The sequence below is a fragment of the Aspergillus heteromorphus genome, assembly GCF_003184545.1.
Source record: "Aspergillus heteromorphus CBS 117.55 chromosome Unknown BO70scaffold_12, whole genome shotgun sequence".
NCBI classification, from domain to species: Eukaryota; Fungi; Ascomycota; class Eurotiomycetes; order Eurotiales; family Aspergillaceae; genus Aspergillus; species Aspergillus heteromorphus.
In genome coordinates, this window is record NW_020290417.1 from 274,681 (window position 1) to 287,840 (window position 13,160).

General features: G+C 53.6%; 6 protein-coding genes across 6 annotated transcripts; 3 read left to right on the forward strand and 3 right to left on the reverse strand.

Annotated features, from left to right (window-relative positions):
- Positions 1–246: 246 nt before the first annotated feature.
- BO70DRAFT_405274 (MDR family MFS transporter) lies at positions 247–2,328 on the forward strand (the record flags this gene model as incomplete). The annotated part of the gene is made up of 6 exons (XM_025547108.1): positions 247–405; positions 459–740; positions 792–1,127; positions 1,214–1,394; positions 1,453–2,075; positions 2,302–2,328. The coding sequence occupies 6 exons, from the start codon at positions 247–249 to the stop codon at positions 2,326–2,328; spliced, it is 1,608 nt and encodes a 535-aa protein (XP_025399373.1).
- Positions 2,329–3,976: 1,648 nt separating this feature from the next.
- Positions 3,977–4,339, forward strand: BO70DRAFT_396404 (uncharacterized protein; the record flags this gene model as incomplete). Its single annotated transcript, XM_025546616.1, has 3 exons — positions 3,977–4,028; positions 4,083–4,229; positions 4,287–4,339. The coding sequence occupies 3 exons, from the start codon at positions 3,977–3,979 to the stop codon at positions 4,337–4,339; spliced, it is 252 nt and encodes an 83-aa protein (XP_025399374.1).
- An 829-nt stretch (positions 4,340–5,168) lies between these two features.
- On the reverse strand, positions 5,169–6,345 carry BO70DRAFT_336466 (putative short-chain dehydrogenase). Its single transcript, XM_025541106.1, has 3 exons — positions 5,908–6,345; positions 5,356–5,836; positions 5,169–5,304 (listed from the first exon to the last, which is right to left on the reverse strand). The coding sequence occupies exons 1-3, from the start codon at positions 6,296–6,298 to the stop codon at positions 5,190–5,192; spliced, it is 987 nt and encodes a 328-aa protein (XP_025399375.1). The 5' UTR covers positions 6,299–6,345; the 3' UTR covers positions 5,169–5,189.
- A 968-nt stretch (positions 6,346–7,313) lies between these two features.
- Positions 7,314–8,375, forward strand: BO70DRAFT_259030 (fungal specific transcription factor domain-containing protein; the record flags this gene model as incomplete). Its single annotated transcript, XM_025538890.1, has 3 exons — positions 7,314–7,642; positions 7,708–8,035; positions 8,181–8,375. Coding segments are annotated over 3 exons (852 nt in total), but the record flags the coding sequence as incomplete, so codon positions are not given.
- A 434-nt stretch (positions 8,376–8,809) lies between these two features.
- Positions 8,810–10,278, reverse strand: BO70DRAFT_379645 (alpha/beta hydrolase; the record flags this gene model as incomplete). The annotated part of the gene is made up of 2 exons (XM_025545361.1): positions 8,810–9,805; positions 9,928–10,278. 2 exons carry the CDS (start codon positions 10,276–10,278, stop codon positions 8,810–8,812), a joined length of 1,347 nt encoding a protein of 448 aa, XP_025399377.1.
- A 271-nt stretch (positions 10,279–10,549) lies between these two features.
- Positions 10,550–12,924, reverse strand: BO70DRAFT_405293 (MDR family MFS transporter; the record flags this gene model as incomplete). The annotated part of the gene is made up of 12 exons (XM_025547109.1): positions 10,550–10,827; positions 10,912–11,033; positions 11,128–11,534; positions 11,587–11,672; positions 11,723–11,730; positions 11,775–11,888; positions 11,935–12,098; positions 12,155–12,342; positions 12,387–12,474; positions 12,530–12,668; positions 12,712–12,733; positions 12,783–12,924. The coding sequence occupies 12 exons, from the start codon at positions 12,922–12,924 to the stop codon at positions 10,616–10,618; spliced, it is 1,692 nt and encodes a 563-aa protein (XP_025399378.1). The 3' UTR covers positions 10,550–10,615.
- Positions 12,925–13,160: the final 236 nt, after the last annotated feature.

Sequence of the window (13,160 nt, forward strand, 5' to 3'; positions counted from 1 at the left end):
GCCCGAAGGCTCACAACAGAGGCTGTCCTGCAGACAGTATAGCTACGCCGGCGGCCGATTGCGTCGGCCGAGGATGGATATTCGCTTTTCTCCAAAGTATTTAAGTGACCAGACCTCCCAATGTTCCATCAATCACCTCTATTCTTACCTGGATATCCATTGACCTGTTACTACTTCCTTCGGACCGTGGCACAACCGTCATCACGATCCCAAGCTGCCAGTCTGCTCGACGCCAACACGCACATCATGCTGAAAGACACGGAAAACAAGCTACCAGGGGAAGCAGGCACAGATGGCAAGTCCCAGGATGTTAAAGATGCACAGCCCGATATTGTGTACCCCTCCGGTGTCCGTCTCGCTTTACTCATCTTTTCTATCTTCGTCGGCATGTTCCTCGTATCCCTGGTAAGCCCATCACGCCCAGTACCCTAATGGTGCTACTCGTCTAACTACCCCAGGACCGCCTCATCATATCCACCGCCATCCCCGAAATCACCGATGAGTTCGACTCGGCTGGAGATATCGGCTGGTACGGCACGGCCTACCTGCTGACGAACTGCGCGTTCCAGCTGATGTTCGGGAAGATCTACCCCTTCTTCAGCATCAAGGCTACCTTTATCTCATCTATTATCATCTTCGAAGTGGGCTCCGCCCTTTGCGGCGCCGCACCCAGCTCCATTGCCTTCATTATTGGCAGGGCCATTGCCGGAATGGGGTCCGGAGGCGTCCTATCTGGCACAGTGAGCTCTACCACCCCTTCAATCGCATTCCTCGCTCATATTTATACACAGATCGTGGTCATCGTCTACGCCGTCCCGCTGCACAAGCGTCCCAAGTACCAGGGACTGGTCGGGGTTGTATTCGGCATCGCCTCCGTCACCGGTCCACTGATAGGCGGCGCCTTTACCACCAACGTAACATGGAGATGGTGCTTCTACATCAATCTTCCCCTCGGAGGTGTTGTCCTCGTGCTTGTCTTCTTCCTCCTCGACATTCCAGACCGCCCCTCCACCAAGATCCCCCTCCAAGACAAACTCCGCCAGCTCAACTTCGTCGGCATCCTCGCCCTGCTCCCCGGTGTCATCTGTCTATGTCTTGCCCTACAATGGGGTGGCACCAAATACGCCGTAAGTACCACCCCCAAACACCCCAAACACCCCCAAACACCCCAAACACCACCAAACACCACCAAACACCAACTCACACCACCCAGTGGAGCGAAGGCCGCATCGTCGCCCTCCTCGTCCTCGCCTTCCTCCTCCTGATCGCCTTCGCCGCCATCCAAGTCTGGAAGCCCGAGCAAGCAACCGTACCGCCGCGGATCTTCCTGCAACGCAGCATCGCCTCCGGGTTCTGGGTCAGCTCGTGCCAGGGCGCGCACACTATGATCTTCGGTACGTTGGCCCCATAACCCACACCTTCCAGACCTACCCCCCCCCTAACCAACCCCAGTGTACTACCTCCCCATCTGGTTCCAAGCAATCGACAACATCTCCGCCGTCAGCAGCGGAATCCACCTCCTGCCCCTGGTAATCCCGATGTCCGCCGCCGCACTACTGACGGGCCAACTCGTCACCCTAACAAGCTACTACACGCCATTCCTGATCTTCGGCGCATGTCTGATCTCCATCGGCGCCGGGCTGCTCACGACCCTCAACCTCTCCACAACGGAAGCCCAATGGATCGGCTACCAGCTGCTCTACGGCATCGGACTCGGCTGCTGCTCGCAAGCGCCCAACATGGCCGCGCAGACCGTGCTTCCCCGCGAACAAGTCGCCATCGGCGCCTCCCTGATGTTCTTCGGCCAGCAGCTGTTCGGGGCCATATTCACCTCCGTGGCCGAGAATGTCCTGGATAATCAGCTCGCCAAACGGCTGGCGGACATCCCGGGCCTGGATGTCACCGCGAAGGTTATTCAGACGACGGGGGTGACGGCGTTGCTGGGTGAGATTCCGCATCGGTATCGTGAGGCTGCGTTGGGAGCGTATAATGATTCATTGAGGGAGTGTTTTCGCGTCGGGCTGATTTTGGCGTGTTTGGCGATGGTGGGGGCGTTTGGGATGGAGTGGAGGAGTGTCAGGAAGGGGGGGAGTGGGAAGGGGAGGGCAAGCGGCGAGGACGGGGCGGAGCAGGCTGTGTTTGATGGTGATGGGAAGAGGGATGGCGAGTCGGTGATGTCGGAGGCGACGCGTCCGGTGTCTCAGTCCGAGGAGGCGTACATGTTACGTCCTGTGCGCGATGCGGCAGGAGGTCGATAGTCAACGGCGGATAATTATTAGACAATAGACAGTAGTTATATAGAAACCCCACTTCCACTCCTACTTTTAATCCCATCCCAGATCGCGGATCACTCCTTAATGGCATCCAAATACCATCGAATCTTTTCCCCTGAAACCCCCTCCTCAAACCATTCTATCCACGTCTGAGATTGGATGCATTGAGAATTATCCCCCATGTCTGGTACATGTACGCGATTATGGGGAGAGCGTGGAGTGGCAGTGTGATAATTCAGGATGTGGGCTAAAGAGGAGAGACATGATACACCTGAAACCATGAAAACAAGTCACTAAGTCATAATCTCGGAAGGCTATCCTATCCGACTATCACTTTCCTGGCCTATTTAGACCGTTATGACATCATTCTGACAGTTTGCCCGAGGACAGTGATAGTACACACTGCCCGAAGGGAGTAGAACCCTGAAGGCAATGGGGGATTGGGGAGACTAGCTGCTAGTACAGGAAAAATCCAGGCAAGTAGCAGGGCACGCCGGGTCAAGCAGGGGAAATGATAGAAAAGAACGGTAGTAAAGGGGCGGGGGCTCGAACCCGCGTCCTTGAAAAGTTTGAAAAGGCACTTTCCGAGTCTGCTATGGATGACGCTGTGCACACCATTGCGCCATCCTGCCACGGGGAAAGCGTAGGAAATTGTAGGAAGGTGCTAGTATCCAGGCCGGTCATGTGAGGGCGCTCAAGTACAAAGTACAAAGTACAGTGTCTGATCCAGAACCCAAGCGGGATTCCACTCATTCAGCTTTTTTGGACAATATTTGATTGGCGGTTCTCAATCCCCACATTATTCTCATCATCAGAAGCAAATGATATCTCTCTCAGCGATGGGGAGTGGGCTGGCACTAGCGACTTAGCGTCCCGGGCGGGGGGTTTTCAACCAGCCAACGCCCGTACTGGCATAGGAGCGGGTCGTGTAGCGCAGCGGTCTAGGGTGGTTGATGTGGCCACTCTAACCGCTCCGCCCCACAGCCCCCCCGCTCCCGCGCCCGGGCAGAGTGGGTTGGCTGGTTCGATCCCGGGCGTGGTAATGACTTCACGAATTTCCTTTGTTTTTGTCTCCAAGAGCTATCTATCTATCCATCTTTTTTGCTTTTTCTTCCTATTTCGTTGACTGGGTTATATTGAGAATATTTCTGCATGCTGTGCCCTGCCTTTTAAGTGATCTTCTGAGGTTGTGGTTGCGTGGTTATGGTTCTGTACGAGGCAGCTGTCAGGTATACCAGTATCACGGCTATCTGTAGATATCTGGACGCCTTTTTTGGTCGAGGGTTTTGTTGGTCTGTATCTTCGTCAGAGGTGATTTTTCACGGAGAGACTGGCTATCCTTGGACGCAGTGAGCAATTTTCTCGCCCAGAAGACCATCACCTTCTTTGTATGGGTTGAGATGCTGACATCACACCCCATATATCCATCCAGGCCTATAAATACCGCCTCCAGCTCAGCACGCCGTCCCGCATCTGATACCCCCACGTAGATCATCCTGCACCTTGCGGGCAGAAGGGCGTAGTGGAACAATGTTCAGACGCTAGTGGGCCATCGCGCATATCACCCCGCAGGGAACGCGATCCTTTACTTGGCTCCCCATGGAAAATATGCATGGACCGTCCTTCCCACGGTGTTTGTTCTTTTCTGGCCAAATGGAAGAAGAGTCTTGACTCTTTGGAAAACAATCTCTTTTTTCTCCATCATGGCTTCACTCGCTGCTGGTGTTGAAGTTGCAAAGACTGTCACGGCGGTAGGTGCGTCCAGTTTCCACCCTTGTCAGTCATTCTTACAGGTCTGACTATAGACAGCTACACTGGGATTCGTTCCTGTGGCTATCCACTTCCACCCGTTTGACATATTAGCCAAGTTCGGCGGGCCAGTCAGTGCGGAGCAAGTGGCAACAGCATGCCGCGAGGATAGAGCAAGAGCAAGAGAAGCGGAAGTGGACGTGCCATGTGAGTTTCTCGGTGAATTACCTCCCATTCGATCAATTCACTAACATAATGGTCGAGGTCCACGGCTAATCGGTAAGATCTGGGCAACACTTTCTCAAGGCATTGGCTGAAACTTCCCATCTCTGGGTGTAGATGATACCCTTTTCGCCATGACAGGTCTCGGGTTTGTTCATCTTGTAGACGGCGGCTTATACCGAGCCAATGACATTACCAGGCGTTTGGAAGTAATCCCTTCGTGGCAGCATGGATTTTCCACTTGTATGGAAGCCATTTTGTACTTAGCCCGATTACTCGTTCGATGGTTCCACTAACATAAATCAACTACCACGCACGACTGAAACACTATGTGCATCAGCATTTCTAATGCGGAAGTTACAGGCGGAAGGCTTCATATACCCTTTCGACGAGCTTCAAACACCGTTGTGGACAGTCTGACTTTCTTTCTATCTGGGTGCTGACGGCTTTGGTAATCCTCGGTCTCCTTTTCAGATATATACCGTCAACGCTGGGCCCTTCCCCGCGTCAGCTCCCGAGAGCGAGCTTGGGGTGTGGAAGACCTGTTATATATAATCCCATTTGCCTTTGATATATCACATATAGTGGTCGTTCAAAAAAGGTTTCATACAGTCCTATTCGCTCCGCCCCCCGTGATATTTCTCAACCTACGAGGCAGTGTATATTATGGCCTTGGAAGGCATTCGTGGTTTTGAACACACAATGAAAGAGCTGGAGTCATGAAATATGAGATTACTTCCCAACCTCTCGGTAACAGGCTCTTCTGAGGCAGCGGATCTCGACGCCCAGAGTAGCAAAGGTGAGTCTCACACACCTCAACTGAAAATAGCGGCAAATAATCGACTGATTTCGGAGTGATATTCTTGGTTCCAATGGAGAGATCATCTCTCGATTGTACAAAGGAACCTGAAAACCTACTTACAGCTCGATATAAAATCTCTAATATTACTCCTTGAACACCTCCAACCCCGTATCCAGGGGAATCACATCACCCAGAAAGTCCGACCAGAGTCTATCGATATATTCCACACCAGCCGGACTCTGCAAAAACGGCGGCCCACTATCCCCGGAATCAGCAAACCATCACGTAAAAGCGAAAGGAAATACTCACGCATCGACCCTGTTATTCTGAAAGAACTTCCCATGTGTCTCCCTCCCAGCAACAGCAACTACATGCATCGCCATCCACCCCGCCTGCTCCAACGTACGACCCCTGAATCTCCTCAACACGCGCATGATCGCTCTCAGCCAGATGGGAATACCCGCGTCCAGGGCGGTTCCCGCCACCATCCCCGGGCAGAAATTATTGATAATGACTTCCGTATCCGGGACCGTGTTAGCAAGGCGTCGGATAAAGGCATTAATGGTGAGCTTGCTATCCGAGTACCGGGATAGGCCCTGGTAGATGTTCGTGTCGTCCCAGTGGGAGAGGACGTTTTCGTTGGCCCTAAGGGGTGTTTTTGAAAGGGTGTGATAGTGTTGCGTGCCGGAGCCGACGATCGTTAGCCGGGAGGGGGTTCCGCGTTTGAGGGAGGTAGATTTGAGGAGAGGGAGGAGTTCGAGGATCAGCAGGAAGTGGCTGTAGCAGTTTACTGGGGGGGGGGGGGGTGTTAGTGTCGAGCGAGGATGGGTGAGAAAGTTCAATCGAAAATGACGTGTGTACCTTGCATAACCCTCTCATGTCCGGTCTTGCTCCGCTGGAAGTCCATTATATTTGTTCCACCATTGCAGATTAGTATATCCAGCTCGCGCACTTCTCCTTTGACTTGCTCGCAGAACTTCATAACAGATCGGTAGTCGTCGAGGTCGAGATGGAATGTTTCAACAATCGCTGTCGGATTCTTGGATGTGACTTCTGAGTCTTTGCGCAGTGCAGCCACCGCCGCTTGTCCCTTGGAGACGTCTCGCGATGTGATGATCACCCGCGACGCGTTGAGGGCGAGTAGCTGGCGAGCGATCTCGAGTCCGATGCCGGTGTTTGCGCCAGTGATGAGACATGTCTTGCCTTTCAGGGATGTTCCTGCAGGAGTGGGTATGATCGATGATTGTGGCATATTGTAAACGCGAATAGAAGAGAAGGGGATGTCTAAGTGCTAGCTAGGGATAGAAAGGTGGTTTCTGTCAAGCTTCTTGAAGGAGAATGTTTGGAGTATTTATAGCAGACCCTCTCGCGCTCTATTGTGGGCATTTTCGATTTATCAGCACGACAGGCAGAGTAGAATCTGTATATTTTCTCTTTGGCATTCTAGAGCTTTCACTCGGCTTTTATCTGAGTTTTCGATGTTAAAGGGTGAATCTATCCGCATATCCACCACGCCACGCCCTATGCAGTTAGGGCTTCAATATAGCGGCTAAACCACCCCACTCAACACCCTCCTCCGACCAACCACCATCCTCCCTGCAAGACGACTGACAAGGATCGGGCGCTAAAACGACAGGGGTCGGCGCGCTAAAGGTGCAGGGATCGGCCCCCACTTTCAGGAGACGATTCGCCGCACTCGGCCGGGACATCTCATCTCATCGCTCTTCCCTTTCCTACTCCATCTTCACCTCATGCCGACCCCTGCCCACCACCACCCGATCCCTACCACTGCTATCCACAATGTCTACCGCCGCCTGCACATCATGCAGATCCCGTAAGCAGAAATGCGACAAGGCCTTACCTGTCTGCTCGCGCTGTCAGCGGTACACACACCAGGCCTCTGGCACCCTGTCCCAGATAAGACTAGCACTAACAAATATAGACTCCTCCTCAAATGCCACTACACTGCACCAATCCCAATCCCTTCTCCCCCACCAGACCCAATCAGCACAAATCTCCTGGACTTGGGATTCAGCGCGTCCGAGAACGCCCTGACCCAATCCCTGTCCCTCCTCCTCACCCCTTCACACTCAGTCCATCTGACCACCCTGATCCACAACCACAAACCCCAACTAATCCACATGGCCGAATACTTCCTCTCCACATGCCAGAAATGGCTCGCTGTCGTGCACAAAGACGCGTTCCGCTCGCGCTGCAACGATACGCATCTCGCCAGCTCGAAGGATTTCATTAGCCTGCTCCTGGCCATGGGCATGATCACCCGGCCGCTGATGAGGGGCGATGAACCCGATGCACTGCGCGAAGCGATGTACGAGGCAGTTAAGACACTCTTCTGGGATAAAGACTCCGTCTCCCGGCCTTCGCTGTCGCTGATTCAAGCGGGTCTGCTTCTCGCTGTGTATGAGTACGGACATGGGCTGTTGAATGCGTCCTTCGTCACTATCGGCGTCTGCTCCAGTATGGCGCAGCTAAGTGGGCTGTGTAATCCGGGATGTCCACCGTTACCTCGAACAGGAAGTTTGGTTTCTGAGGATGAGATGTTGCATACTTGGTGGGGTATTCTTGTTCATGAACGGTCTGTCCCTCTCCCCCCCCCTGCTCTTCTTCCATGTAACATCATGGTGTTGATATATATTCCAGCATGCTCAGTCTGAAAACCAACCTTCCTGTCCGTCACCTGCACATCCCGCCCCAGGTAATGGACAACTTCACTCTTGAGGAGGAGATCCGATCTCTCATGCCAAAAGTCCTTCTCGATCCGCACTACCCGAGCTTCTATCTCCAGGCTAGAGCGGCGCTTTGGCTTGACCGTGTCTTACAACTGGTTCGCAGTCCGACCGCTACATCACCAGAAGGAAGAATGCGGTTCCAAACGCTGGATCGAGGGTTACTCCACTTCTTGCGGATACTTGTTCAGTTGGGGCTGGGCACGTGCTGCGAGGCGATTTCGATCGGGATGAAGTATGTCGTTCCCTCTGCGTCTCCCGTTCCATTGCTGTCCTGTCCACTGAATGCCGAGTCCGATTTGTTTGCCATTTGGAAAATGCGATAAAAGATGAAACGCTGATATCAAAAACAGCGCATTTTTCCACCTCCACCACTGGCGTCTCGAGGCTACATCCTCATCTTGTATCTCGGGCCAAGATCAAGAAGAGTCCGCGCAGGCTATTAGAACACTCATTACGGTTCTGTCTGATATATCAGGTAACGAGGTGCAGGGGCATGCTGTGCAGAATGAGCCCGATCGCCTGATCGAGCCGTTCCCGTATACTATTACCATGATGTATCAGCTGTTACTTGAGCTGAGGGGTCAGCAACGCCAGTGGAGTACGCAGCCTGGGATGGGGAGAACACAGCAGATTCGGAGCTTTGAGGATCAGATGGGCTTGATACGGTTTGTTTTAGAGAGGCAGAGTGTTCGGTGGGAGATTTCGCGTATGTATTGTTCTCTCTCCAGTTGTCGGATCGGGGCTCTAGACCGAGTTCATGGCTTCTTGTGCTTCTCTAATGGGTTATGTTGTGCTGACACGTTCCTGAAACATAGGTCAATACGTTATCCATCTGGATAGCATGTCCTGATAGCCGCTCGCTCTAATCATAGCATCCAAAGTAAAAATGATGGTTATGAATGTTCCTACCTACCTACACTTCCCCTATCCAACGACGAGAATCATAATTCCTCCACCTCACCTTTCCTAAGAATGTTCTGCTCACCACCCCAACCACAACCACCAATCTCAACTCAACTATCCAACACCACATTCTCCCCCGGCAACTCCAAACCCACCAAATACGCATCGATCGCCCTGGACGTCTCCCCAAACAGGAAATACGACGTATGACCATCCCCCCTCCTCGTCAACAACACACTCTCGCGAATCTGCTCCCTCTGTCCCACCACCCACTCCATCGGCGTCAACGGATCAAGCTCCACATTCACCAGCAAAATCGGGAGAGTATTATTGCTACTCGCATTATGTTCCCGATTCTCCACCGGAACCGGCCACCCGATGCATTGCACCTGCGGGATGTTCACCTCGCAGACCCCCTGGGTATGCGGCATTAGGGTGGCGGTATTATCCTGCTTATACTTCACGTCAGCGACGGAGGTGTCGCGCGACCAGTCGAGGCAGTAGATTGCTAGCTCGGGGAAGAGGATTGACGCGGGGTCTGTTGCGAGGGGGGTGGAGAGGAGCGTTGCGTTCCCGGATTTTGCCTGCGCCAGGGTGAAGGCTAGATCGTTCCAGCCGGTTAGAAGGAGTTGGGGTGGCGGGTCTTTGAATGGCAGCCAGTTGCGCAGGTTGTCGCGCAGTTCTTCCCCCGTTACGTCGGAGCGACATATCCCGGACACGGCACAGACAGGGGCAGGGAGGGGCGTTTCGTCCGCTTGAGCGACCAGGTCGTCGAAAAGTTGCAGGACGTCTGTGCCGTGCAGCGCACACGTGCTGTTCTGGGCACACCACTGGCTAAACCGGATCAGACCCGTCTCGTGTGCAGCTGAGGAAGGAGTGAGACTGTACGTCCGCGCCATGTTATGGTCGACGTTCCCGTCTAGCGCCATCGCGCGGATATTCCCCGGGAAGAGTTGCGCGTATTGCGCGCCGAGGACTGTGCCGTATGAAAGACCCAGGTCAGTGAGCTTGTCGTCCCCGAGGGCAATGCGCACAGCCTCGATGTCCATTGCGATGCTGACGCGGAGTCCAGGTGCGCGATGAGAGGGCCGGTGAGGTTCGCGCAGCTTTGGCCAAGGGTGTGGTATTTCTGGACCATGGTGTCAAATTGCGTGGTCGTGGTGGGGAAGTTGGATACTCGGCTGTTCTAGATAATGGGATCGCAGTGGATCGGGGAACTGAGGCCCACGCCGCGTGGATCGAGGCCGATGATGTCGAAGTGCGTGAGGATGTCTGCGCCGAAGGCGTACGGGGCGTAAGTGACCACGGTTGATGCAGGACTGCCTGGCCCTCCGGGGTTGACGATTAGGCTACCCAGGCGTTTGGAGGGGCTCGTGGCGTTGTGGCGGACCATTCTCAGGGTTACCTGGTCGCTCTCGGGGTCTGTCCAGTCGATTGGGACTTGGATGTTTTCGCAGTCCAGGGGATGGGGGGTGGAGGTGCTGCAGTTCTGCCATTTGATCGTGGGGATGCTTGCCAGAGCCTGGGATAGAAAGGTGGCGGTGAGGAATAGCCAGATGGTATTGCGGGATTGTGCCATGACTGGGGACACGACTGACAGAAGGAGGTGTAACTATGTGATATTATTACAGGGCACATCCATGGTATTTAAACACCCGGAGGAAGCCACGCTGCTGTACACCCCCTCCGACTTCCGCTGGGCAATTGCCCGGTCGAAGCAATCCCAAGCTGCAGACTCTGCTACAAACCATGACTTAAGCTTAGGTGGGAGAGCTCGTGCGTGAGGGTCTAGCTCTGGTCTGATTGAGACAGCCTGGCTTCGGTCATTCTTAAACTCCAATCCTCGCACCCTGAAATACCACTCTTCACGCCCTGATATCATATGAACCGTTTGATTTCACCCAATGAACCCAGACTTACACCTTCTGCTCCACCTCCTCCTGGGACACCACCCCATTCGTCTTTTTCGCTTTCTCCCTCCGCTGCTGCACCCACGCCTTCCCAGCCGCCTTCTCCTTCGCATCATCCTCCCTGGCGAGCGAATAATCCTTGACGAAACACACACAGAGCAGGAACTGCACGCCTGCAAGGGCAGTCATCATTTGGTAGGTGACTTGGATGCCCTTGGCTGTATTACCCATGGAGATTAGCGATCGCATAGATAGAGCAATATGATGCGAGTGAACACAAATATGTTTAAGATAGAACCCACCATAAGCTTCCAACGCCTCCGTCTCCTGCACCGCAGGCAGCGACATTGACTTAATTTTCGTGGGATCGGCGATGATCTCCGATATAAGCGATGGAGAGAAGTCAAGGGTTTCGAGTTTAGACCTAATCCCGAGAAAAGTATCAGCGAAGATTCCTGAATCATCAAACCCCCTCCCTAGCACTCCATCTCAACATCAGTAGAGAATCACAAACCCACCGAACAATATTCCCCACAATCGCCGAACTCGCCGCAATAGCCAACGTCGACCCCATCATGCGGAGATAATTCCTCGCGCCCGTAATAACGGCCATCTCACTCCTCTTCAGCGCCGCCTGGATAGCCACCAGAGTAATCTGGAGTGTCTGTCCGCTACCCAGACCGGTGAGTAGCTGGAAGATTACCAGTTTCCACGCGGGTGTGGAAATGGTCACGGTTGTGAAGAGACCGGAGGCGATAGTCCAGAGCCCGTAGCCCAGGATCAGGTTAATGCGGTAGCATTCCCATTTGCTGACGATGAAGCCGGAGCTGAAGGAGGTGACGATTTGGGAGACGACTAGTGGGAGGATCATGATGCCGGAGCGGAGGGCGCTGTCGCCTTGGACGACTTGGTAGAATTGGGGGAGCTGGATAGTGTTTTAGTCTCGAAGTGGGATAGTGGAAGAAGAGGGTGCTCACGTAGTAGAGGTTGATGAAGGTGGCGAAGCCGGTCAGGAACGTGGTGAGAATGCAGATGGAGACGTGGGTGTTGCTGAACATGTGCACTGTGGTGTGTTAGTGGGGATGATTCTCGAACGAAGCGAGGATTACTGACGGGGGATCCTGCCAACGTTAGAAATTGTCTATACTGTATGAGAGCCACTTACAATGGTAGCCTGGCGACTTTGACCTCCACCACAACGAAGACCCCGATGAGGGCTAGCCCAATGATCAGCGGAACGAGCACAGCCGCAGAGGCCCATGAGTACATCGTGCCAGCCCTACTGGAATCAGCATACATCATAGCGGTAGGAACGAATCACGAACCAGGATATAGGAAGAAGAATCGAAATCGACGCGACAAAGCTAATCAGACATCCCCATCCATCGATCTTCTTGATCTTCTCCATCGCGTGGCCCTCAACCTTTTTAAAAGGCAGGGCGAAAGCGACGATGATCAAGGCCACAGCACAGAGAGGAACAGTGATAAACTACCCGTTGTCAGTGGACATATACATCTTCCTGTGAGTGAAAATATGCAACGTACGAAACACCACCTCCATGACACCTTCTCGGTAAACAGCCCACCAACAACAGGCCCAATAGCCGTGCCAGCCGAGACAACCACCCCAATAATCCCCTGGTACTTACCCCGATCCTTCAGCGAGACAAGATCCGACACGACGATACTAACTGTCGTGAGGATACCTCCGCCGCCAATCCCCGCCACAGCGCCTGATGTCTATTAGCGACGTCGACATGCGATCGGGAGAACTTACGACACACGATCAGCATGGTCATGTTCCTGGATACGCCGCACAGGACGCACCCAATGAGGAATACTGACAGGGCGAAAATAAGAACAATCTAGAATTTAAGCTCCTGAAGAGGGAGGGCGTTGGTAGGTGTATGCAGAACATACCTTCCTGCCAAAAATGTCCGATAGTCGACCATACAGCGGCTGACAGGCCGTGCTGGTGAGCATGTATGCCGTTCCAACCCAGGACGAGATGTTGGCTTCATTGAACACCGCGCCGAGGGTGGGCAGGGCCGTTGATACACTGATATGTCAGATAGGTCTCCAGCTAGGGTGCAAACACATACATCGTTTGATCGAGCATAGAGCCTGGAGACGGTTAGCGTCAGCGGACGGAATAGGGATGGTGGTTGCCTACACAGCATGGCGACTGATAGTCCCGGGAACACTACCAGCAATTGTTTCATGGGCAGGATATTCGTTTGCGTGGTGAGCTGCGGACCCTTGGTTCCGCCATTGGTACTGTCCCTTGCCTTTTCGGCTTTCTCGGGATCGGACATAGTTGGGATTTCCGAGGTCGGGTTGTCCGAGATTGAACGATCCGAGTCACCAGGGGGAAGAGGTGAGACATGGTCCACGTGGGGGGGTTCCTTGACGGGGCATTCCACCGTTGTGGTCCGCACGGGGGCTAGTGTCTGGTCGTCTTTGGTGTGCATGTTGTGGTGTGAGGAGGGGATAGTTTGGCCGACTTGATTGGGATAATCGGACAGACGCCGAGCGATATTTAGTCTGGTGC

Bases quoted from the DNA above. Each gene is read 5' to 3' on its own strand.
- BO70DRAFT_336466 (XM_025541106.1), bottom strand. From the start codon at position 6,298: ATGCCACAATCATCGATCATACCCACTCCTGCAGGAACATCCCTGAAA. The intron at 5,837-5,907 runs GTACACACGTCA...CCCCCCCCCCAG, and splicing joins ACATGAGAGGGTTATGCAAG to TAAACTGCTACAGCCACTTC. The intron at 5,305-5,355 runs GTGAGTATTTCC...TTCCGGGGATAG, and splicing joins CAGAATAACAGGGTCGATGC to TGGGCCGCCGTTTTTGCAGA.